Genomic DNA, 25,028 nt, shown 5'->3' with positions numbered 1-25,028 from the left:
ACCATTTCCAAACAGACTATTTCAAAATGAATAGAATTGCACCAATGTCAGCTTTCAAACAGGGAGAAAAACTGTAGATACATCACAGCAATGAATTAGAAAGAGCATCCAACTGTTCCAAAGTTCAGGTTTGAGAATTGTAGTCCCACTGTTGGTAAATCCCAAGATTGAGGTTAAGGTCAAGATTAATCTTTTGCTTGTTATTGTGTTGCATTTGTCAACCAACAAATAAGCACCAAAGAGAAGATCTTCATATTATTCAACTTTATTACTACGTACATGTAAAACAGAGGACAGCGTTGAACATTTGAGAAGAATAGAAAATCATTATTCTTGGTAAAAAAAAACATTTGACTGGATGGGAGCTTATTCAAATCTACATAGTAAGGAAATGTTATCAGGCATCTTGGAAGAAAGAATCCAGGTCCTCTGTTATTTCTGCTGCCACCTCCTGAGGGAGGTTCCCTGGTCCTGGTGTTTGGTGAGGGGACGGGTTGGGGGGTTTGGTGGCAGGGTTGTCTTCCCGCTTCACTTCCACCTTCACCCCAGCCCCGGGACCGCCTAGCAGCTTCTGGCTCTCCATGAAGTACTGGTTGGGGTGATTGAGTGAAAACCCAGAGTCCTCAATCTGGACACAACAGAAACAAGTTTTGTTAGGTGTCAGACGGTAAAAAGAATAACTTGGACAGAAGTGTCAGAAAGACAACTCTGCTTCAGTTATTTAACTAAATGGCATTGTTCTGGTGTTCTGAACTGATGCAATTCCTCCCTCCTATTTCAAGCCAGACAGTGTGATTGGGAGGGAACACACCGGCTTTAAAAACAAGTCTCCCCGAATAAGGTGTCAGCATGTTTCAATTCGGCTGGCGCCTAGCCGAACAAGTGTGCTCGCATACTCCCTTAAAAGACCTTCGCTTCAGAAACAAGAAAGAGAGCAGCAATAGTACTGTTTGTCCATTTTGAGACGCTGTAGAGCCAGTTTACACCTTAAAATAGTCTAAGATATTTTAAATAGTCTAAGATATTTCCATTCATTTTGACGTTTTTGGCGAGGAGATCTTAGATGTAAAATTGGCAGACTAACTAAGATGTTTGGTGCAGTATTTCTTAATTAAAAAATTTAAACTAGTATCGATTCCCTACTGACCAATCACTGATGAACAAAAACGCCACAAAATGTCGTCATAATATATGTACGAACTCTTCCGAACTGTTTAGACTCCTAAGCATGAGGGTAATTTAAGTCCCTCTCCTGCCATCACCTTGAGATCATTGTTCAATTCCTTTGTCTAGCGAGGCAAATACAAGCTGACTGCTCGACTGTATTTGAACCAGTGTGGGTCCACACGTACACCTACATATCTCAGCAGTACTTGATGGGAATAAACTCCTTACACAAACATCAAAAGAAACAAGTACCCTACTCATTTAAGAAGAAAAAACCCATCTAATTTATCTTGTTAACTGTTCTGTCTCTGCTCACTGTCTGTGCATTTAACTTATTAAAGAGTGGAAAAATCTCAGAGCCACAGGTTTCACGAGTACAGAACTGTGCAATCCATTACACCCGGATCTGTCTCAGCATTACCACATAGCACTTGGCCTTCTGGATGTGACAAATGACAAATGCATAAACATGAAACAATCCGAACCCAAGATCAGAAACAAATCAATCTTTGAATAATTTTGCTGCTGCAGCACCCTCCTGCTCCCATAATCCGAGGTGAAGCATCTCGGAGCTTGCCATTTCATTACTCTTTCTATTGTTTGATTTATTGCTCCTGTGTAAATATTTAATCAGTGAAGTATTATATTTTGACCTTTAATAAACGCTGCCAAGGAGGGAGGAACAACAGATCTATCTGTACAAACCCACAGATCTGGAACCAGGTAGGATATTAGGGCGATCATACAATATGTATTGCGATTCTATAGGTGTAAAAAAATACAGGCGTTTTGGCGCAGGTACAACTGACTAGCGCTAGTCGGTTGTACCTGCAGTAGCAAAAAAAAGGAGGTAAATATCAATAACATTGCGAAATGTGACTATCAATTTTGACCCCCATCACTATAGGACGTGGCAGATACTTAATTCTCCCAGTGGCAGGTAAGGGAGAAACGAGTTGGTAGTCTTTGTGCCCCATGATGACAATCATTTAAAGATTAGGGGTCGTATATTGGTGGGATTGCCCATACCCTCCACACAAAATAACTATTCTTTCACAATGCGTATTAATGTCACAAACATGCAGTTTGGACGACAGGACTAAAATATGACTCCTGAATGTCATAAATGTGGATTTTTCATTTCGGAGGTGGTGGGGGGTTCCATTTATCTTTCAAAGGCTGTTCGAGCACGCTGTTTATCAGAGCTGCCATCTTATTTATTCCAGGGGAATTATCCCTGGGACCCTCTGACTGTACAGCTCCAGGCTATTAGTCAGCACCTATGACCCAGAGCACCGTTTCATTCCTCCAGAGGGTCCAATGAATGATGATCTTGGAAAGCAATGACAGAGTTTACTGAAACACCATTAGAGGCATTTAAATTGTTCTCTGTGACAATGTGAGTATATTACAACAAGGAGAAACAAGCCCCACAAATATTAATCATAACCCGTAGGTTAATTACCAAACGGATAAATTGTAATAGTGGACTAGATTAAGGACATCTATGATACTATCGAGTCTAGACATATACAGTTGAGGTCGGAAGTTTACATACACCTTAGCCAAATACATTTCAACTCAGTTTTTCACAATTCCTGACATTTAATCAGTAAAATCCCTGTTTTAGGTCAGTTAGGATCACCACTTTATTTTAAGAATGTGAAATGTCAGAATAATAGTAGAGAGAATGATTTATTTCAGCTTTTATTTCTTTCATCACATTCCCAGTGGGTCAGAAGTTTACATGCACTCAAATTAGTATTTGGTAGCATTGCCTTTAAATAGGTTAACTTGGGTCAAACGTTTTGGATAGCCTCCACAAGCTTCCCACATTAAGTTGGGTGAATTTTCTGCCCATTCTTCCTGACAGAGCTGGTGTAACTAAGTCAGGTGTGTAGGCCTCCTTCCTCGCACACGCTTTTTCAGTTCTGTCCAAACACTTTCTATGGGATTGAGGTCAGGGCTTTGTGATGGCCACTCCAATACCTTGACTTTGTTGTCCTTAAGCCATTTTGCCACAACTTTGGAAGTATGCTTGGGGTCATTGTCCATTTGGAAGACCCATTAGCAACCAAGCTTTAACTTCCTGACTGATGTCTTGAGATGTTGCTTCAATATATCCACATAATTTTCCTCCCTCATGATGCCATCCATTTTGTGAAGTGCACCAGTCCCTCCTGCAGCAAAGCACCCCCACAACATGATGCTGCCACCCCTGTGCTTCACGGTTGGGATGTTGTTCTTCTGCTTGCAAGCATCCCCCTTTTTCCTGCAAACATAACGATGGTCATTATGGCCAAACAGTTCTGTTTCATCAGACCAGAGGACATTTCTCCAAAAAGTACTATCTTTGTCCCCATGTGCAGTTGCAAACCGTAGTCTGGCTTTTTTTATGGCGGTTTTGGAGCAGTGGCTTCTTCCTTGCTGAGCGAGCTTTCAGGTTATGTCGATATAGGACTCGTTTACTGTGGATATAGCTACTTTTGTACCTGTTTCCTCCAGCATCTTCACAAGGTCCTTTGCTGTTGTTTTGGGATTAATATGCACATTTTGCACCAAAGTACTTTCATCTCTAGGGGACAGAACGTGCCTACTTCCTGAGCGGTATGACAGCTGCGTGGTCCCATGGTGTTTATACTTGCATACTATTGTTTGTACAGATGAACGTGGTACTTTCAGGCGTTTGGAAATTGCTCCCAAGGATGAACCAGACTTGTGGAGGTCCACAATTTTTTTCTGAGGTCTTGGCTGATTTCTTTTGATTGTCCGATGATGTCAAGCAAAGAGGCACAGAGTTTGAAGGTAGGCCTTGAAATATATCCACAGGTACACCTCCAATTGACTAAAATGATCTCAATCAGCCTATCAGAATCTTCTAAAGCCATGACATAATTTTCTGGAATTTTCCAAGCTGTTTAAAGGCACAGTCAACTTAGCGTATGTAAACTTCTGACCCACTGAAATTGTGATACAGTGAATTATAAGTGAAATAATTTGTCTGTAAACAATTGTTGGAAAAATTACTTGTGTCGTGCACAAAGTAGATGTCCTAACCGACTTGCCAAAACTATAGTTTGTTAACAAGACATTTGTGGAGTGGTTGAAAAATGAGTTTTAATGACTCCAACCTATGTGTATGTAAACTTCCGACTTCAACTGTAGGTCTTGTAAGTAAGGCAAAGAAGTTGAGTAGAGCTGAAGCCATTAGAAGGCTCTGATGGGAGTATTACCTCAACCAATAAAGATAATTTAGGCTGGTAACCAGAAACAATGTGACCCACCCACCCACCCAAGGGTGTAGCTAGGTCCCTGCAGACACATTGTCCTTTGCTTGGCTGGGGAAGTGTTTTTGTCAAGAAGCCAAAGTGACTTTCATCGGACTGACTTTCAAAGTGAATTTTGGCTCTAACTCTGAAACTGGCAACAAATGGGTCTTGTGAGGTCTAAAGTTTCAATGTGCAATGATGAAATGGAGTTTAAAAAAAAGAACACGACTATCATAAACGTGCCCAAAAAAGGCTAGGTAATCTAAAACCTTATTAAATCACAATCTTTTTTTAATCATAAATCTGTCCTTTAAAATATTTTTGGGATTACGGTATAAAGTGCTTTACATGTACTTTTCCTGGGTTATCAGATTGAAATGTGATCCAAGGATATTAGCTTCTCAGAATAAACTTTGCACCAGAGCGATGGCAAACATTCTGAAAAGTTTACCTCCAACATTCACATCAAAGACTGCTCCCATCTCTCCTTCCCCAACTCAGTCAAATTAAACTGTCACATAGCAGATAGTCAACATTTACATCTTGGTGCTACGTGCCCACATTCTCATCAGGATTCTGTCACTTCAGCTGCGTTGAACGCTGAGGGACAGGGGCACGTGTTAAAGAACTAATCCTGACTGACATCTCTAGATTATTGCTTTCTCACTGAAAAAAACCCCCGCCATCTCTCTCCCCAGTCCGTCAGTCTGTAGAGCTTCCAATTTAAATACAATAAACAGTGCAGCACGGAAAATCACGCGAATTGTCAACACGTATCGGAGACGCGCTTCCACTCATTTGCTTTTCCCAATAGCACTGACCCCAAAAAATACTTTTATGGGTTGCTGGAAATAACACAGACGTATGTAAGCAATTGCTATGATCAACGTGCATAACAGCAACCCCTTACAAGACAAACAGCAATAAGAACAAGCTCTACCCTGATTATTTCCCATACATTTTCTCTCCCTCCTAAATAAGGCCTGAATATTAAAAGCCTCGAATGTGACTGAAACTGCTGATCTAAAAGGTTCTCCACTAAAATGGTATTAGATCAAATAAATGTCATTTATTAGGGTCTAAATTCATCTAAAGTGCCATAATTAACCCATACAAGTTAAACGGACATGACAGCTAATGATGGATGTGATTACAGAGCTGGAGGCCCCTCCCTCCAGAGGCATCATGCATATCCTGCGGGGCCCTCCCTCCGGTCCCCACAATAGCAGGCAGGCCACCCCGATTACAGCTGGCCCCAAATGAAAGCCGTCCTTACGCTGTGCGTCAGTTCAAAGTACTTCTGGCAGGCCAGCTGATAGTGCATTCCCTTGACCAACTCCAGGATCTGAAAACAAGAAAAGAAAGCATGGGGAATACAGAGATTAAAGAGGTGTTGGGGTTAGAGAGAGATCTTGTTGTATGCAAATCATATTTCAGGAATGTTGTTGTGTAAGAGCGGATTTGACGTTAACCAATCACGGTGACTAGCAGTTATAGATGGGTTAGCTGACAACATCACGAAAATGTGCGCTCTTCCACGGGGTAGAAGTCAGCGTGTTGTTGTGATTCTGGATGGCCAGACTGTTAGCAAGAATGACAATAAACTGCCATGTGGGGAATCTTAAGTGGCTCGTTGCAGATAGTTTCATATTGTTCTTGATACCATGTCCTGTTTTGAGGTGTTTCGACTGGTTTCATTTCAATGCTAATATGGCAAAAAAATTGCAAGTTAGCTAACCAACAACTGTAACAATGTATTTGAGAAACAAGTGCTCATTGTGCAAATGTATTGATGTTTTCAATAAACATTGGAGACTATACATAGCTTACATGTTGTCAACAATTTAGGCCATTCCTTATGTTTTGCCCCACAGTTGCACACTCGTTATTTCTGTTGCTGAACAACTTTGCACGATGGATGAAGTGCTTGTGTTAAGGCCCTTGTGTTTTGTGGATGCTAATTATGGAGCGACATTATAGTGCAGCTTTAAAATTAGGCTCAAAGTATTACTGGAAATATACTGAACACAAATATAAACGTAACATGTTGGTCCCATGTTTCATGAGCTGAAATAAAAGATCCCAGAAATGTTCCATACGCACAAAAAACATCTCTTATTTTTTTTGGCACAGATTTGTTTACATCCCTGTTAGTGAGCATTTATCCTTTGCCAAGATAATCCATCCACGTGACAGGTGCGGCATATCAAGAAGCTGATTAAACAACATGATCATTACACAGGTGCACCTTGTGCTGGGGACAATAAAAGGCCACTCTAAAATGTGCAGTTCTGTCACAAAACAATGCCACTGATGAGGGAGCATGCAATTGGCATGCTGACTGCAGGAATGTCCACCAGAGCTGTTACCAGAAAATTGAATGTTAATTTCTCTACCATAAGCCACCTCCAACGTCATTTTAGAGAATTTGGCAGTATGTCCAACCAGCCTCACAACCGCAGACCACGTGTATGGCGTCATGTGGGAGAGCGGTTTGCTGATGTCAACATTGTGAACAGACTTCCTTATGGTGGCGATGGGGTTATGGTATGGGCAGGCATAAGCTGCAGAAAACGAACAAGTACATTTTATCGACAGCAATTTGAATGCACAGAGATACCGTGACAAGATCCCGAGGCCCATTTTCGTGCCATTCATCTGCTGCCATCACCTCATGTTTCAGCATGCTAATGCACGGCCCTATGTCACAAGGATCTGTACACAATTCCTGGAAGCTGAATGAGGTCCCAGTTCTTCCATGGCCTGCATACTTACCATACATGTCACCCATTTAGCATGTTTGGGATGCTGTGGATCGACGTGTACGACAGTGTATATCAGTTCCTGACAATATCCAGTAAATTCGCACAGCCATTGAAGAGGAGTGGGACAACATTTCACCATCAACCTTACAGTGAAATGCTTACTTATGAGCCCCTAACCAACAATGCATTTGAAAAACAAATACAGATAAGAATTAGAAATAAAAGTAACAAGTAATTAAAGAGCAGCAATAAAATAATCAATAGCGAGAGTATATACAGGGGGGTACCGGGACAGAGTCAATATGCAGGGGCACCGGTTAGTTGAGGTAATATGTACATGTAGATAAAGTTATTATTAAAGTGACTATGCATAGATGATAACAACAGAGAGTAGCAGTGGCGTAAAAGAGGGGGAGGGGCAATGCAAATAGTCTGGGTAGCCATTTGATTAGATGTTCAGGAGTCTTATGGCTTGGGGGTAGAAGCTGTTTAGAAGCCTCTTGGACCTAGACTTGGCGCGTCAGTACCGCTTCCCATCCTATACACAGTTGTGAATATATCGTCAGGTGCACAAATTCACTATAAACCTTAAGGAGAGATTAAAAGCCAATGTTCCACTTCCCACTTGTCATATGGGTTTCTGGGGTTCCTAACACAGACAATAAAGTACCCTAGTCGCAGAGGGGATTGACTGGCACATTAAATCACGAAGGGTGTCATCCGAGTTACTTTACACCAGTTAAGGCAGGACTTTAAAGCTTTATGGTGCCTCTTCTACCATTCACAGGGTGCATGCACGTTTTTTTATTCCTATATTTCTCAATATATTGGGGGGAAAAATGCAACAGATTGACAGACTTTCCATATTGGTGCCCATGACTAGCTTTTCCAGCTGCAAGAGCCAAGGTGAAAGCACGGCCAATGGCTGCCCTTCTGAATAACAGACAGGTTAGCGCACATTCTTAGAGGGGGGCATTGTCACATGTCAGTGGCTGGCCTCTGTGGCATGCAGTGTCAGTTTGAAGGAGGGGCAACCCCAGGTAGACTGGGGTGAGTGAGGACTGATGTTATGCATATGAATCACTTCCCACTGATTTCTCTCACTTTGGACTCAGTCTCTAACATTTAATAATGCTGCCTATAGTGGTTTCTCAACTAAAAGTGTTGCGATTATGCTGCGGGACTTAGAGGTAATTTGTGGTTTAGTACGGTACCCTGCGTCACTACTTCATTGCTCCAGATCAGTGCAAGGGGTAGTTCGAGCACTGATTATGCTTTTGGGTCCCAAGGCGCTACTGTGCCTGACAATGAATAGGCGACATAAACCAAATAGAAACTGATAATTGTGCACGACTTCAAAATTGAATATCAATTAATTGTATGATGAGGATGAAGGTGATTGAACTTAGAACATTTACATTTAAGTCATTTAGCAGACGCTCTTATCCAGAGCGACTTACAAATTGGACAATAGTGTAAGAATTACTATTCCTCTGTCACTTATGTTTTTGTTACTACTCGTGAGTATTACTTACTAAAACTGTTGTTACACTAAGAGAAACTTGGACTACAATTAGCGTGTGGAAATGTTAGTATTATTTTGCTCTTACTGTAGTACTGTAGCCTACTCCCGACCGGTCACGTTGTACAGCGCCATTATGGGCTTTTAGCAGGACAATAGACTCTTATCAAGGAGGGTAGGGAGAGAATTGTATCGTCAAATGTATTTCTTAGTTAGGTAGGCTGTATCACAACTGGCCGTGATTGGTTGCAATTTCAATTTAATCCACCAGAAAAGACAGAACAAATAATCCAACAAATATTGTGGTTAAACTCTAATATACTAATTAATTTAAAAAACGATCAATTGGAACCTTTAACAAGTGGAAGGGGGAAATGGTAATATTATTATTAACCCTGTTTTTCACAAGTGTTTTTTTGGCTGTGAATTCTGCAAACAATGTTTCTAGGATGGGCTATTAGCTTGACTCATTTATATATATACACACTGCTCAAAAAAATAAAGGGAACACTTAAACAACACAATGTAACTCCAAGTCAATCACACTTCTGTGAAATCAAACTGTCCACTTAGGAAGCAACACTGATTGACAATACATTTCACAAGCTGTTGTGCAAATAGAATAGACAACAGGTGGAAATGATAGGCAATTAGCAAGACACCCCCAATAAGGGGGTGGTTCTGCAGGTGGTGACCACAGACCACTTCTCAGTTCCTATGCTTCCTGGCTGATGTTTTGGTCACTTTTGAATGCTGGCGGTGCTTTCACTCTAGTGGTAGCATGAGACGGAGTCTACAACCCACACAAGTGGCTCAGGTAGTGCAGCTCATCCAGGGTGGAACATCAATGCGAGCTGTAGCAAGAAGGTTTGCTGTGTCTGTCAGCGTAGTGTCCAGAGCATGGAGGCGCTACCAGGAGACAGGCCAGTACATCAGGAGACATGGAAGAGGCCGTAGGAGGGCAACAACCCAGCAGCAGGACCGCTACCTCCGCCTTTGTGCAAGGAGGAGCACTGCCAGAGCCCTGCAAAATTACCTCCAGCAGGCCACAAATGTGCATGTGTCTGCTCAAACGGTCAGAAACAGACTCCATGAGGGTGGTATGAGGGCCCGACGTCCACAGGTGGGGGTTGTGCTTACAGCCCAACACCGTGCAGGACGTTTGGCATTTGACAGAGAACACCAAGATTGGCAAATTCGCCACTGGCGCCCTGTGCTCTTCACAGATGAAAGCAGGTTCACACTGAGCACATGTGACAGAGTCTGGAGACGCCGTGGAGAACGTTCTGCTGCCTGCAACATCCTCCAGCATGACCGGTTTGGCGGTGGGTCAGTCATGGTGTGGGGTGGCATTTCTTTGGGGGGCCGCACAGCCCTCCATGTGCTCGCCAGAGGTAGCCTGACTGCCATTAGGTACCGAGATGAGATTCTCAGACCTCATGTGGCTGGAGTGTGTCAGCAGTTCCTGCAAGAGGAAAGCATTGATGCTATGGACTGGCCCGCCCGTTCCCCAGACCTGAATCCAATTGAGCACATCTGGGACATCATGTCTCGCTCCATCCACCAACGCCACGTTGCACCACAGACTGGAAAATAAGTATTTGGTCACCTACAAACAAGCAAGATTTCTGGCTCACAGACCTGTACCTTCTTCTTTAAGAGGCTCCACTCGTTACCTGTATTAATGGCACCTGTTTGAACTTGTTATCAGTATAAAAGACACCTGTCCACAACCTCAAACAGTCACACTCCAAACTCCACTATGGCCAAGACCAAAGAGCTGTCAAAGGACACCAGAAACAAAATTGTAGACCTGCACCAGACGGGGAAGACTAAATCTGCAATAGGTAAGCAGCTTGGTTTGAAGAAATCAACTGTGGGAGCAATTATTAGGAAATGGAAGACATACAAGACCACTGATAATCTCCCTCGATCTGGGGCTCCACGCAAGTTCTCACCCCGTGGGGTCAAAATGATCACAAGAACAGTGAGCAAAAATCCCAGAACCACACGGGGGGACCTAGTGAATGACCTGCAGAGAGCTGGGACCAAAGTAACAAAGCCTACCATCAGTAACACACTACGCCGCCAGGGACTCTAATCCTGCAGTGCCAGACGTGTCCCCCTGCTTAAGCCAGTACATGTCCAGGCCCGTCTGAAGTTTGCTAGAGAGCATTTGGATGATCCAGAAGAAGATTGGGAGAATGTCATATGTTCAGATGAAACCAAAATATAACTTTTTGGTAAAAACTTGTTTGGAGGACAAAGAATGCTGAGTTGCATCCAAAGAACACCATACCTACTGTGAAGTATGGGGGTGGAAACATCATAATTTGGGGCTGAGTTGTTCTGCAAAGGGACCAGGACGACTGATCCGTGTAAAGAAAAGAATGAATGGGGCCATGTATCGTGAGATTTTTAGTGAAAACCTCCTTCCATCAGCAAGGGCATTGAAGATGAAACGTGGCTGGGTCTTTCAGCATGACAATGATCCCAAACACACCGCCCGGGCAACGAAAGAGTGGTTTCGTAAGAAGCATTTCAAGGTCCTGGAGTGGCCTAGCCAGTCTCCAGATCTCAACCCCATAGAAAATCTTTGGAGGGAGTTGAAAGTCCGTGTTGCCCAGCAATAGCCCCAAAACATCACTGCTCTAGAGGAGATCTGCATGGAGGATTGGGCCAAAATACCAGCAACAGTGTGTGAAAACCCTGTGAAGACTTACAGAAAACATTTGACCTCTGTCATTGCCAACAAAGGGTATATAACAAAGTATTGAGATAAACTGTTGTTATTGACCAAATACTTATTTTCCACCATAATTTGAAAATAAATTCATAAAAAATCCTACAATGTGATTCTGGATTTTTTTCCTTTTCATTTAGTCTGTCATAGTTGAAGTGTAACCAAGATTGAAAATTACAGGCCTCTCTCATCTTTTTAAGTGGGAGAACTTGCACAATTGGTGGCTGACTAAATACTTTTTTGCCGCACTGTATGTCATATTGATCATGGCTCCTGAGTAGCGCAGTGGTCTAAGGCACTGCATCTCAGTGCAAGAGGCATCACTACAGTCCCTGGTTCTAATCAAGGCTGTATCACATCCAACCGTAATTGGTAGTCCAATAGGGCGGCGCACAATTATTATTAATTTAGAATTATATAAAAGCCCCTTAGGGCAAATATGGTCTTTGAGAATATCTAATGAAAAATGCCCCTTTGATATTAATTTAGAATATTCCAACCCTCTAAATGTAATTATTGGCAGAGTCACATCATTGGAAAACATATTTTTAGATATACTGTAGGTCTACCGTAGGCGACATGAGTCTCACTAGTGTTGAGTAATGTGCTGTAAAAGTGATGTAGGTCTTATTTACTTAAAAAGCATATTGAAGTTAGAAGCAAAACGATTTGAAGCAACAGCCTACCCGCTGTGGTCAACTATTTCAGCACCGTTTCACACTGCTCTGAGACAAACATGGGGACTGGTCTTGGTAAATCATTTAGATTTGTATTTTCACTGAATATTGGTTAGACTACAATTACGGTGTGGAAATGTTATGCTCTTAGTACTGTTATCTACTCCCGACCGTCACATTGTACAGCACCATATTTTCCGTTTCATCCTAACGGTAACTGAGGGTTTAGTTTTTCTTGGAATAGAAACACCATGATATTAATCAAATTAAGCTACATTTGTTAAAATGAATTCCATATACTATGTTCTTAAAAAAAAAGTTTTTACATTCTCTAGTACAGCCAATATTGAAGGCTATAAAATGCTTCTCAAAGATGCCCTCGTGGTCAAACTAGCACTAATGGTAACAATGCCTGACAATTAAATAACGTGCCATAGAATTCTGTGGCAGCCCGCAAGGTGTGCTGCAATATGACGCAACTTTTAAAGGAAGAACCACTGTACATACCGGTCTCTCTGCTCAGGAGCCTACATTGGCCTCCTGGGCCAAACCCCACACAGTGTCAGCGTGTCCTCCACTCAACTCTGAGTACTACTATAGGGGTTGCTGAGGGGGACAGGGAGGAAATGACTCATTTAATTTGAAGAGGGATAAGCTCCCTTTGGGTTGGCTGTCCACTTCAATTAGCACGCTATCATCTAGTCCTTCCCTAGTCCTCAATGGATTGCTTAGTACACAGATTATTTTAAATATTGATTAGCCTCTCACTAGTGTGTGGTCTTTAGACTTGACTCTGCAGATTTGTACATTGAAATATCATCTAGATTCGATTTCTATAGATTTGAATACATAGACATATCTGGGTATGAATAGGCTACTTTAACCAGTGCTTAGAATGGGCTGTGAATGCTGAATGCTTCAGCACACAGTAACATTTCAATAAACTACCTTAAAACACTCACAGAAGCTGAATTGATCTCATATATATGCACTAGAGATATGTCTAGGGGCTGTATACAACCATCCATTTCAGGTCTAGACGGTTCTTTTTGTGGGAAATAACATTGTGTGGCATGTTTAAGTGAAATACAAGCATAATGTTTGCAATGACAAGCGATCTGCTGACAATTTTTTACTGCAAGTAACTCACTCATATTATTTCTCATTTTATTTTTAAACCTTTCAGCTCTATTTATTGACTTTGTTTTCATAGTCCCATTTTCTGTAAATAAATGTGGAAATGTATCAAATTCTAAATATAGCTTACAAATCAAATCAATTTTTATTTGTCACATACACATGGTTAGCAGATGTTAATGCGAGTGTAGCGAAATGCTTGTGCTTCTAGTTCCGACAATGCAGTAATAACCAACGAGTAATCTAAACTAACAATTCCACAACTACTACCTTATACACGGAAGTGTAAAGGGATAAAGAATATGTACATAAAGATATATGAATGAGTGATGGTACAGAACGGCATAGGCAAGATGCAGTAGATGGTATTGAGTACAGTATATACATATGAGATGAGTATGTAAACAAAGTGGCATAGTTTAAAGTGGCTAGTGATACATGTATTACGTAAAGATGCAGTAGATGATATAGAGTACAGTATATACATATACAGTGCCTTGCGAAAGTATTCGGCCCCCTTGAACTTTGCGACCTTTTGCCACATTTCAGGCTTCAAACAAAGATATAAAACTGTATTTTTTGTGAAGAATCAACAACAAGTGGGACACAATCATGAAGTGGAACGACATTTATTGGATATTTCAAACTTTTTTAACAAATCAAAAACTGAAAAATTGGGCGTGCAAAATTATTCAGCCCCCTTAAGTTAATACTATGTAGCGCCACCTTTTGCTGCGATTACAGCTGTAAGTCACTTGGGGTATGTCTCTATCAGTTTTGCACATCGAGAGACTGACATTTTTTCCCATTCCTCCTTGCAAAACAGCTCGAGCTCAGTGAGGTTGGATGGAGAGCATTTGTGAACAGCAGTTTTCAGTTCTTTCCACAGATTCTCGATTGGATTCAGGTCTGTACTTTGACTTGGCCATTCTAACACCTGGGTATGTTTATTTTTGAACCATTCCATTGTAGATTTTGCTTTATGTTTTGGATCATTGTCTTGTTGGAAGACAAATCTCCATCCCAGTCTCAGGTCTTTTGCAGTTTTCTTCCAGAATGGTCCTGTATTTGGCTCCATCCATCTTCCCATCAATTTTAACCATCTTCCCTGTCCCTGCTGAAGAAAAGCAGGCCCAAACCATGATGCTGCCACCACCATGTTTGACAGTGGGGATGTTGTGTTCAGGGTGATGAGCTGTGTTGCTTTTACGCCAAACATAACGTTTTGCATTGTTGCCAAAAAGTTCAATTTTGGTTTCATCTGACCAGAGCACCTTCTTCCACATGTTTGGTGTGTCTCCCAGGTGGCTTGTGGCAAACTTTAAACAACACTTTTTATGGATATCTTTAAGAAATGGCTTTCTTCTTGCCACTCTTCCATAAAGGCCAGATTTGTGCAATATACGACTGATTGTTGTCCTATGGACAGAGTCTCCCACCTCAGCTGTAGATCTCTGCAGTTCATCCAGAGTGATCATGGGCCTCTTGGCTGCATCTCTGATCAGTCTTCTCCTTGTATGAGCTGAAGGTTTAGAGGGACGGCCAGGTCTTGGTAGATTTGCAGTGGTCTGATACTCCTTCCATTTCAATATTATCGCTTGCACAGTGCTCCTTGGGATGTTTAAAGCTTGGAAAATCTTTTTGTATCCAAATCCGGCTTTAAACTTCTTCACAACAGTATCTCGGACCTGCCTGGTGTGTTCCTTGTTCTTCATGATGCTCTCTGCGCTTTTAACAGACCTCTGAGACTATCACAGTGCAGGTGCATTTATACGGAGACTTGATTACACACAGGTGGATTGTATTTATCATCATTAGTCATTTAGGTCAACATTGGATCATTCAGAGATCCTCACTGAACTTCTTGAGAGAGTTTGCTGCACTGAAAGTAAAGGGGCTGAATAATTTTGCACGCCCAATTTTTCAGTTTTTGATTTGTTAAAAAAGTTTGAAATATCCAATAAATGTCGTTCCACTTCATGATTGTGTCCCACTTGTTGTTGATTCTTCACAAAAAAATACAGTTTTATATCTTTATGTTTGAAGCCTGAAATGTGGCAAAAGGTCGCAAAGTTCAAGGGGGCCGAATACTTTCGCAAGGCACTGTACATATGAGATGGGTCATGTAGGGTATGTAAACATTATATTAAGTGGCATTGTTTAAAGTGGCGAGTGATACATTTTTTACATCAATTTCCATTATTAAAGTTGAGTTGAGTCGGTATGTTGGCAGCAGCCACTCAATGTTAGTGGCCTTGAGATAGAATCTGTTTTTCAATCTCTCGGTCCCTGTTTTGATGCACCTGTACTGACCTCGCCTTCTGGATGACAGCGGGGTGAACAGGCAATGGCTCGGGTGGTTGTTGTCCTTGATGATCTTAATGGCCTTCCTGTGACATTGGGTGGTGTAGGTGACCTTGAGGGCTGGTAGTTTGCCCCCGGTGATGCGTTGTGCAGACCTCACTACCCTCTGGAGAGCCTTACGGTTGTGGGCGGAGCAGTTGCCGTACCAGGCAGTGATACAGCCCGACAGGATGCTCTCGATTGTGCATCTGTAAAAGTTTGTGAGTGCTTTGGTGACAAGCCAAATTTCTTCAGCCTCCTGAGGTTGAAGAAGCGCTGCTGCGCCTTCTTCACAATGCTGTCTGTGTGGGTGGACCAATTCAGTTTGTCCGTGATGTGTACGCCGATTAACTTAAAATGTACTACCCTCTCCACTACTGTCCTGTCGATGTGGATAGGGGGGTGCTCCCTCTGCTGTTTCCTGAAGTCCACAATCATCTCCTTTGTTTTGTTGACGTTGAGTGTGAGGTTATTTTCCTGACACCACACTCCGAGGGCCCTCACTTCCTCCCTGTAGGCCGTCTCGTCGTTGTTGGTAATCAAGTCTACCACTGTAGTGTCGTCTGCAATCTTGATGATTGAGTTGGAGGCGTGCATGGCCACGCAGTCGTGGGTGAACAGGGAGTACAGGAGAGGGCTCAGAACGCACCCTTGTGGGGCCCCAGTGTTGAGGATCAGCAGGGTGGAGATGTTGTTACCTACCCTCACCACCTGGGGGCGGCCCGTCAGGAAGTCCAGTACCCAGTTGCACAGGGCGAGGTCGAGACCCAGGGTCTCGAGCTTGATGACGAGTTTGGAGGGTACTATGGTGTTAAATGCTGAGCTGTAGTCAATGAACAGCATTCTCACATAGGTATTCCTCTTGTCCAGATGGGTTAGGGCAGTGTGGCTGCGATTGCGTCGTCTGTGGACCTATTGGTGCGGTAAGCAAATTAGAGTGGGTCTAGGGTGTCAGGTAGGGTGGAGGTGATATGGTCCTTGACTAGTCTCTCAAAAGCACTTTACTCACGGAAGTGAGTGCTACGGGGCAATAGTCGTTTAGCTCAGTTACCTTAGCTTTCTTGGGAACAGGAACAATGGTGGCCCTCTTGAAGCATGTGGGAACAGCAGACTGGGATAAGGATTGATTGAATATGTCCGTAAGCACTTTCTAATGAACTCGCTCACCGAATCAGCATATTCGTCAATGTTGTTGTTGGACACAATGCGGAACATATCCCAATCCACATGATCGAAGCAGTCTTGAAGCGTGGAATCCGATTGGTCGGACCAGTGTTGAACAGACCTGAGCGAGGGAGCTTCTTGTTTTAGTCTCTGTCTCTAAGCAACAAAATGGAGTCGTGGTCAGCTTTTCCGAAAGGAGGGCGGGGGAGGGCCTTATATGCGTTGCGAAAGTTAGAATAACAAGGATCCAGGGTTTTACCAGCCCTGGTTGCGCAATCGATATGCTGATAGAATTTATGGAGTCTTGTTTTCAGATTAGCCTTGTTAAAATCCCCAGCTACAATGAATGCAGCCTCAGGATATGTGGTTTCCAGTTTACATAGAGTCAGATAAAGTTAGTTCAGGGCCATCGATGTGACTGCTTGGGGGGGAATATATACGTCTGTGATTATAATCGAAGAGAATTCCCTTGGTAGATAATGGGGTCGACATTTGATTGTGAGGAATTCTAAGTCAGGTTAACAGAAGGACTTGAGTTCCTGTATGTTGTTATTATCACACCACGTCTCGTTAATCATAAGGCATACCCCCCCGCCCCTCTTCTTACCAGAAAGATGCTTGTTCCTGTCGGCGCGATGCGTGAAGAAACCATCTGGCTGCACCGACTCCGATAGAGTCTCTCGAGTGAGCCATGTTTCCGTGAAGCAAAGAACACTCTGATGTCTCTCTGGAATGCTACCCTTGCTCGGATTTCATCAACCTTGTTGTGAAGAGACTGGACATTGGCGAGTAGTATGCTAGGGAGTGGTGCGTGATGTGCCCTTCTCCGGAGCCTGACAAGAAGACCGCTTTGTTTGCCCCTTTTACGACATCGTTGTTTTGGGTCACCGGCTGGGATCCGATCCATTGTCCTGGGTGTAAGGCAGAACACAGGATCCGCTTCGGGAAAGTCATATTCCTGGTCGTAATGAGGTAGGGATGGACGATATTAGCTAAAAATGCCAACATCGGTATTGGCCGATGTCAAAGCTACCGTGCATACCTATATAACGTAGGTACATGACGTAATGACGCCACGTAAAATTCTGCGATACATGTGCTGCACAGCATATTCCTAACCTAGCCCACAATGTCTGCTGTGTGGATCAAGCAGTCAACAAGTCGAGCAGTCATTTGAAAGAGTAAGAACATTTCAGTGAGACATCTCAAAGGCGAAATCCATCAAAGCCAAGATAATGGAATTCATTGCCCTTAACAATCAACTGCTCTCTGTCGTGGGTGATGTTGGCTTTCGCCGACTGGTCGAGCACCTGTACACACTATCAATTGTTAGAGCGTCGGACTAGTAACCGAAAGGTTGCAAGATCGAATCCCCGAGCCGACAAGGTAAAAATCTGTCGTTCTGCCCCCTAAGAATATGAACAAATGCACACACATGGCTACATGCAGCTCTCACTTTGATCTCAAAACAAGGGCATCTAATCATGACCATTCATATGCTGTAAACACAATCCAGTTCAAAGTGAATGGCCATATGAGGCACGGGGGGGTGTGGTCCCTGGATACAGCCCTTGGCCATGGTATATTTGCCATATATCACAAACCCTGAGGTGCCTTATTGCTATTATAAACTGGTTACCAACGTAATTAGAGCAGTAAAAATAAATGTTAGGTTATACCCGTGGTATACGCTCTGATATACCACGGCTGTCAGCCAATCAGCATTCAGGGCTCGAACCACCCCTAAATTGCATTTAGGGATACTGCAGCTCTGATCGCTTATGCCGCACCGGTCTGTAGACAAGAAAATCTCTTGCATATTTGTTTCGGTATGTTACATTGAAAATGGATAATATTGGCAATTCCCACAGTAGAGAGGGAAACGTTGATAGAGTTAACTGAAGGGGAAAACTAGAAAGTTGAGTGAAGTTCAATCTCGTGCTTCCCTTCCGTCGGGTGATATTTATTCTGCAGTGGTCACCAACCGGTCAATCGAGATCGACTGGTTAATCTCCAAGGAGTTCCTCGTTGATCGCCAAACATCTCTGTAAAAACCCCAAAGATAAAGCCTTGTGTTCCTACTAGGTATTTTTTTCATCTCGGGCTGTTGGTGGTAAGTGCAGCTGCCCTGCACGCTGAGTAGGCGAACGGTTGCCATTTTGAACCATTTCATGTGTCTGAAGGTACAAACTCGGCCTTCCCAGCAGGCCCAAAGAGCAAATCAAGTGCACTATAGGCCTACCGCTGGCCAATCAGACAGCTCAGATTAACGTGTCTGCAGTAAGGTAGCAGGCATACAAGAAAGCTAGTGAAGTAGATACGGTGAGATTTCAAAACGTTTAAAACCATGACTAGAGAGAGACTGTCAACGAATACATCTAAGAGCTGCTGTTTTTATGAGTGAGTTCATGTTTAAGTTCTTACTCATTACTGTCCACACTTTGTATTCAACACTTTTATAAGACATAAAATGTGTTTTTTCCCTATTTCCACTCAGCGCTACAACAAGCACTGCAGCAGTAATGAATGAGTAGGAAAGTGTATCTATAGGCTTGCGTTGTTATTAGCAGCTTGGGTCTTTTTTAAATGTTGAGAAATATTTATTTCTCTGTTCATCGGAGTAACATTAATTTGTTCATGAAGGACAGCTGGAAGACTGGTGTCCCTTTTTTGGTCAGTGTCAGTGGAGGAAAGGGAGAGCGGAGGGATGTTGAGAGGCGGACCCTCCGTCTGCCGCTTTCTCCCTCGCTGAGACTGACCATCAGATGCAGGCACTATCAGCCCAGTAAAATAAAAATGGTAATTATTTAAATGTTACAGTACCAGCAAAAAATATTGTAATCCGAAAATGGATACTTTTGAAAACTAGATGATTACTTTTAAATTCAAAAAGGATGTTTGCGGATTTCTGTTTTTTGACATTTATGTTTTCTCAGTGAGGCACAAGTTTAAGTTTGTTCCACCTGAGCGAGTCTGACCACAAGTCAGAGACCACTGTGAAGACACACCAAATGTGTGATGGATCGTGGGAAAAGAGCAGGTATAGGCTTTTGTAGGCTACAGTCCAAGCTATGTCTTCCAATGGTGGGACTAATGTCGGCAACCCAAAAATGATCCAACTTGAATAAACACTTGGAGGTAAGGATGACAGCAGTGGTGTAGTCCATCCCATACAGATATCACTTATTATTGATATCTACACAGCGCATTGATGTGAATCGCACTGCTGCTCTCATTTAGCTATTTGCACCTTACGGATTGTGGTTGTTGTGGATGGCTGTTCACAAATCTAGATGTGTATTTGAAACCAATAATGGTTGAATTCAAGAAGTTTAAGCTGCCTATCAATCATTGTTTTTAAAATCAGCTGACAGCCAGTGAAAAATGCGCTCTTACAACAGCTGCACAGTGCAGATCCCAGCCTATGGAATAAAAGTGGGGCTTTTATTGCTCAATGTAATTCATGCTGATAAAAAAATAAATATCCATAGGCCTAATGGACACATGCTCAAACTCACACATTTGATTGCCCCTTTTAGGTCTATCTGTAGTTGCTACATCTATTTTTGGACACACACAAAGAATGTAACTTAAATGCCTCATGAGCTTTAGTTCAACTGTCACACTCCACGAGAACCCAAAATTTAAGCTTGTTTTTCTCCAATGTTTGTAATCATCATAAACAAACACTGTATAGCCTCATAACATTGTTAAAACAATGTTGTTATCATGGATGGTCAGTCCTTGCATCGATAGCTGTTCATTAATCTGAGAGTGGTGACATTTCTCCAGGCCCATCCTTTAGCTTTTTACCAAAACCGAGGCGGGGCGTCCGTTCTGTTATTGTTTCAAATGCAGCATATGGCATTCATTTTTCACATGTAAATAAGGACATTTCAGTAGAGCTCAAAGCATGCCATTCCATGAGCGCAGCATTTATTTTGACTGCGCCCAATCAGTCCTCCATGACAACAAAATCATAAACAGAGTAGGGCTGGCTAATAAGTCCTTAGTTTTGGGGTCATGGCAGGTAAAACAATTTAGCTAATCTTTACTTCCATATTTCCAAGTCCTATTCTTGAAGATCAAGGGGTATAACATTTATTGGAATGACTAGAATTCTTTGTGTTTTAATGTAAAGATATAATTTAATCATATTATCTTATGTCGTAGAAAGCGATGGGTTAGAAGAAGCCTAAATAACCAACCTATAAAATGTTTACATCCATATATGGCCAGCTATATAAACTTTAACATTGATTTATCCTGCAATAGATGCCGTTCAATTGGTAACATACATTTATGTCTTCGTCTAAAGTAATCTAAAAGTAACAGAATGTAATCAGATTACGTTACAGTTTGGGTAACCCAAAAGTTACATTACGGATTACAATGATGGACAGGTAACTAGTAACTAACGGGTTACATTTAGAAAGTAACCTACCCAACGCTGCTCACAAGTAAAGCAAAATGGATCTATTACCGGTGGGATCATATAGCCTACCTCAAATTCTGAAATATATATATGTTTTTTTAAATGGCCTGAACAATAATGCATTGGCAAGGCAATTCAAGCAAAGCCAATATGCGGTGATAATGTATTAGGCCTATAGCTGGTATGGGAATAATAATGCATTTTATTTTGTAAGGTGGTTTCTTGCGTCAAACGCAACATTTTCAGTCACCTTGTCTGAAGGACAACTGGATAAACAGGTTAATGTCAAGCACTGCATATGTTTTTTCAAAAGTCTCATGGAATGTAGGACTACAATGAACACCACACATTGGCTGCTACTATAGGCTGAATGATAGAACAACTATTTCCATGTTCAAATGTTATGGGATGCATTTTCTACATTGTTTTTGTAGGTAGGCCACTCTTGTAGGCCTACATTATGATAAAATAGCCAACATGGCCTTCTTGACCACTTAAAACTAACTTAAAGCAGGTACAGCCTCAGTGTACATAGTAAACGCACTCTGGAAGTTTGCCCCTCAGCAGACCTGAAATCTGCTCAGTGCTGAACATTTTTTGAGGGAATATTGGACATAAGTGTGTCGTGTACTGGAAAAGGGTCTATATTCCCTAAACTTAGTTAGGCAATTACATCTATCAGGACACTTCCAAATGACATTGGAAAATTATATTTCTAGATTATACTGTGGGCTGTTAGGCTGCGTGTATATGTTCTTCATATGAGACTTTGAACAGTGAACTTTATGGCCCAATTAAAAAGGGGACCATGAATTAAATTAACGTCCTGAAGGTCCATAACTCCAAGAGAACGCTACGGCAAGACCTTACAACTTCATTTCATTACCTGCACCATTGAACCCAGTTTAATGTGTTGAGAGAACACATTGAAAGTGCTTAAAAAGAGCACTTGAAAATATGCCCCGATTCATTTTAAAAGACACAGATGCTAAGGCGGTCAAAGCTGTAAACTCACTGAGCTGCTCATATATAAAACCTGGGCTCTAGGCTGGAGCACTGCAGGTTTAAACTACATCCAGAATATCAATGCTAAAAATACTCACATACCTACCAAATACTACTGACGAGGCTAATGATCTCTGAGGAATCTTGCATCTAAAGTCAACTGAAGAAAATTTGATTTGAGAACATTGGTATACCCTGCATGAACTAAACCCTGCATGAACTAAACACGTCCATGTTTCTGGTATATAAAAACAACTGCATTGTTTTACTAAGAGCTGTGAAAAAGCAATTAATTCCTCACTTTTCTTAGTGTTATAATAATCTGTCAACCTTGTCAAAAGTGTGATGACAATCTACATTTTGCACTGTACTGAATACATATTCTAATCTATACTTAACTTTTAGAGAATTAAACTTTCTCCCTTTCAAATTCCATTTCTGGTATTGTTATGGAGCTTAAGGCAGACTAAGACAGTTTGACTTTTGTAAAAATGTTGGTGACACTGTACTGTTCATTTTACGTCAGTAATGTGCGTTTGTTTCTTGCCATCTAGGACTATTTATTGTCAGTAAAAGATCATTACAATAGATCACCAGGTTAAACTACATTCATCCATACAAAGTAAATCATGTAGATGAGACTGCCTGAACATATTAGTGACAACTGCAGTCAGTTAATGTTGCATTGTTCCATGGGTTAACAGAGCATCTGAGAGAACAGAACAGCCTCAGGCGTGTTCTGGGCCTTACCCACCTGACTGATGCCGCTGGGGGAGACCTTATAGGACTGCAGCTTCTGCTTCAGCAGCTCTGGGTCACTGTGTCGGAATGGACACCCTGCAACCACCAGGTCATAGAGAAATTAGGCATGAGAGAATGGCAGGTATTCACAATAAAACATTTTTTTGCATGGGTCAAACGATTAGACATTGAAATCAAAACACTGCCTTGCATTTGTTATGGCTGGGTTCATAGGGTATCACTGCTATCAAGCTATAGGCTTAAAATGATAATAATGATAAAAAAAAGGGCTCATCATGTGTGCAATAACCATGCATCTCTCCAGGTCCATGACTCACCGTGCTGGTCGCCTTGGCTGGGTGGGTTTGACAAAATCACCTTCATGCAACTGTAAGGGGTGTAGTCAGTGCGCTTGCCTTCCTTCCCGAACATGTGGCGGATGCTGTAGGCATATGCTTTGTCAAACTGCAAGGCAAAAAGAGAGCGAGAGAAAAGAGAGGTGAGACATGGGGTTGTAGTGAAAGAGGGCAAGGGAATGGAGGGAGGAATGGGGGGTGCGGGTGAAAACAGAGACGTTGTCGTACATCATGTCGGTGGCGGCAGGGTGTTTTCCACCATGAAATATTGAGCTATTAAAGGGAACCTGCTGCAGAGGTGTTTCCAAACTCCAGACAGCCATTACTGGATCACAACCCCCCTCTCCATCTCTCTTCCCTGTTACTGGATCACAACCCCCCCCTCTCCATCTCTCTCTTCCCTGTTACTGGATCACAACCCCCCCTCTCCCTCTCCCTGTTACTGGATCACAACCCCCCTCTCTCTTCCCTGTTACTGGATCACAACCCCCCTCTCCATCCCTCTTCCCTGTTACTGGATCACAACCCCCCTCTCCATCTCTCTCTTCCCTGTTACTGGATTATGGGTAGTGCCCCCCCCTCTCCGTCTCTCTCTTCCCTGTTACTGGATTATGGGTAGTGCCCCCCTCTCGCTCTTCCCTGTTACTGGATTATGGGTAGTGCCCCCCTCCGTCTCTCTCTTCCCCGTTACTGGATTATGGGTAGTGCCCCCCCCCCCTCTCCTCTCTCTCCCTGTTACTGGATTATGGGTAGTGCCCCCCCTCTCTCCATCTCTCTCTTCCCTGTTACTGGATTATGGGTAGTGCCCCCCCTCTCTCTTCCCTGTTACTGGCTGCACACCTCTTCACATATATGCTGTGATCATTTGTCAGAAAGGCGTTAACATAAGGAGACCGATTTAAAGCAGTAAAAACGCCAATCACAGTCACATTACAGGCCCATACACTACAGACAACCGGTTATTGGAAAGTTCCTATTGAATTGTGGACCCATTGTTGTGGATGGTACAATCAAAACCATCAATCCGTGCTCAAAAAATACATAGGCCTATAAGACAAACACATATGGGGAAAAATGTGCTCAAAACTCACTCAGTTGAATAATTCAAGAAAACCCAACTAACCGCTGATCCACTGAAAATCAAAAGAAGCATTCAACAGTGACAGCATAACCTCTGAAGCAGCGTTTCTCAAACTCAGTCCTGGGGACCCCAAGGGGTGCATGTTTTGTTTTTGCCCTAGCACTACACAGCTGATTCAAATCAAAGCTTGATGATTAGTTGATGATTTGAATCAGCTGTGTAGTGTTAGGACAAAAACCAAAACGTGCACCCCTTGGGGTCCCGAGGACAGAGTTTGAGAAACCCTGCTCTAAAGCATCTGAATCTTTCCATTCCATAGCCACAGCTCTCCCCTCTCTGCAGACAGATCTACTGTCGATACCGCCACCTCAGAGGGTCCGCCTGCTGTCCTGCTCCAAAATATATGGCATGTGCTTAAGAAACCATTACAGTGTTTGCGTTCGATGGGGGTCACTGCATTCAATCTCAGCGGTGAACTCAATTTACCAATCATATGTACTCTTGTAGCTGCTCAAAAGGGAAATACGGCCTCCCCCTGACGGTAAAATCAACAGAGGGCTGCGGGAGAGCGAGAAAACATTAATCACGATGGTACTCATCATAATCCATTACAGTTGCAATAA

General features: G+C 42.5%; 1 protein-coding gene across 1 annotated transcript in view; it reads right to left on the bottom strand.

Moving 5' to 3' along the window:
* Positions 1-249: 249 nt before the first annotated feature.
* prim2 (DNA primase subunit 2) overlaps positions 250-25,028 on the bottom strand; it is a 101,807-nt gene continuing 77,028 nt past the window's right edge. The window contains exons 11-14 of the mRNA XM_029640259.2: positions 23,307-23,433; positions 22,982-23,064; positions 5,713-5,781; positions 250-628 (exon numbers count right to left, since the gene is read on the bottom strand). Of these exons, the coding sequence (XP_029496119.1) occupies positions 398-628; positions 5,713-5,781; positions 22,982-23,064; positions 23,307-23,433 (510 nt within the window). The 3' untranslated portion in view covers positions 250-397. The remainder of the gene's footprint in view (positions 629-5,712; positions 5,782-22,981; positions 23,065-23,306; positions 23,434-25,028) is intronic.

This window comes from Oncorhynchus nerka, linkage group LG28 (genome assembly GCF_034236695.1).
Source record: "Oncorhynchus nerka isolate Pitt River linkage group LG28, Oner_Uvic_2.0, whole genome shotgun sequence".
NCBI lineage: Eukaryota > Metazoa > Chordata > Actinopteri > Salmoniformes > Salmonidae > Oncorhynchus > Oncorhynchus nerka.
Note: the sequence above shows the minus strand (reverse complement) of the source record. Positions and strands in the feature narration are given on the sequence as shown.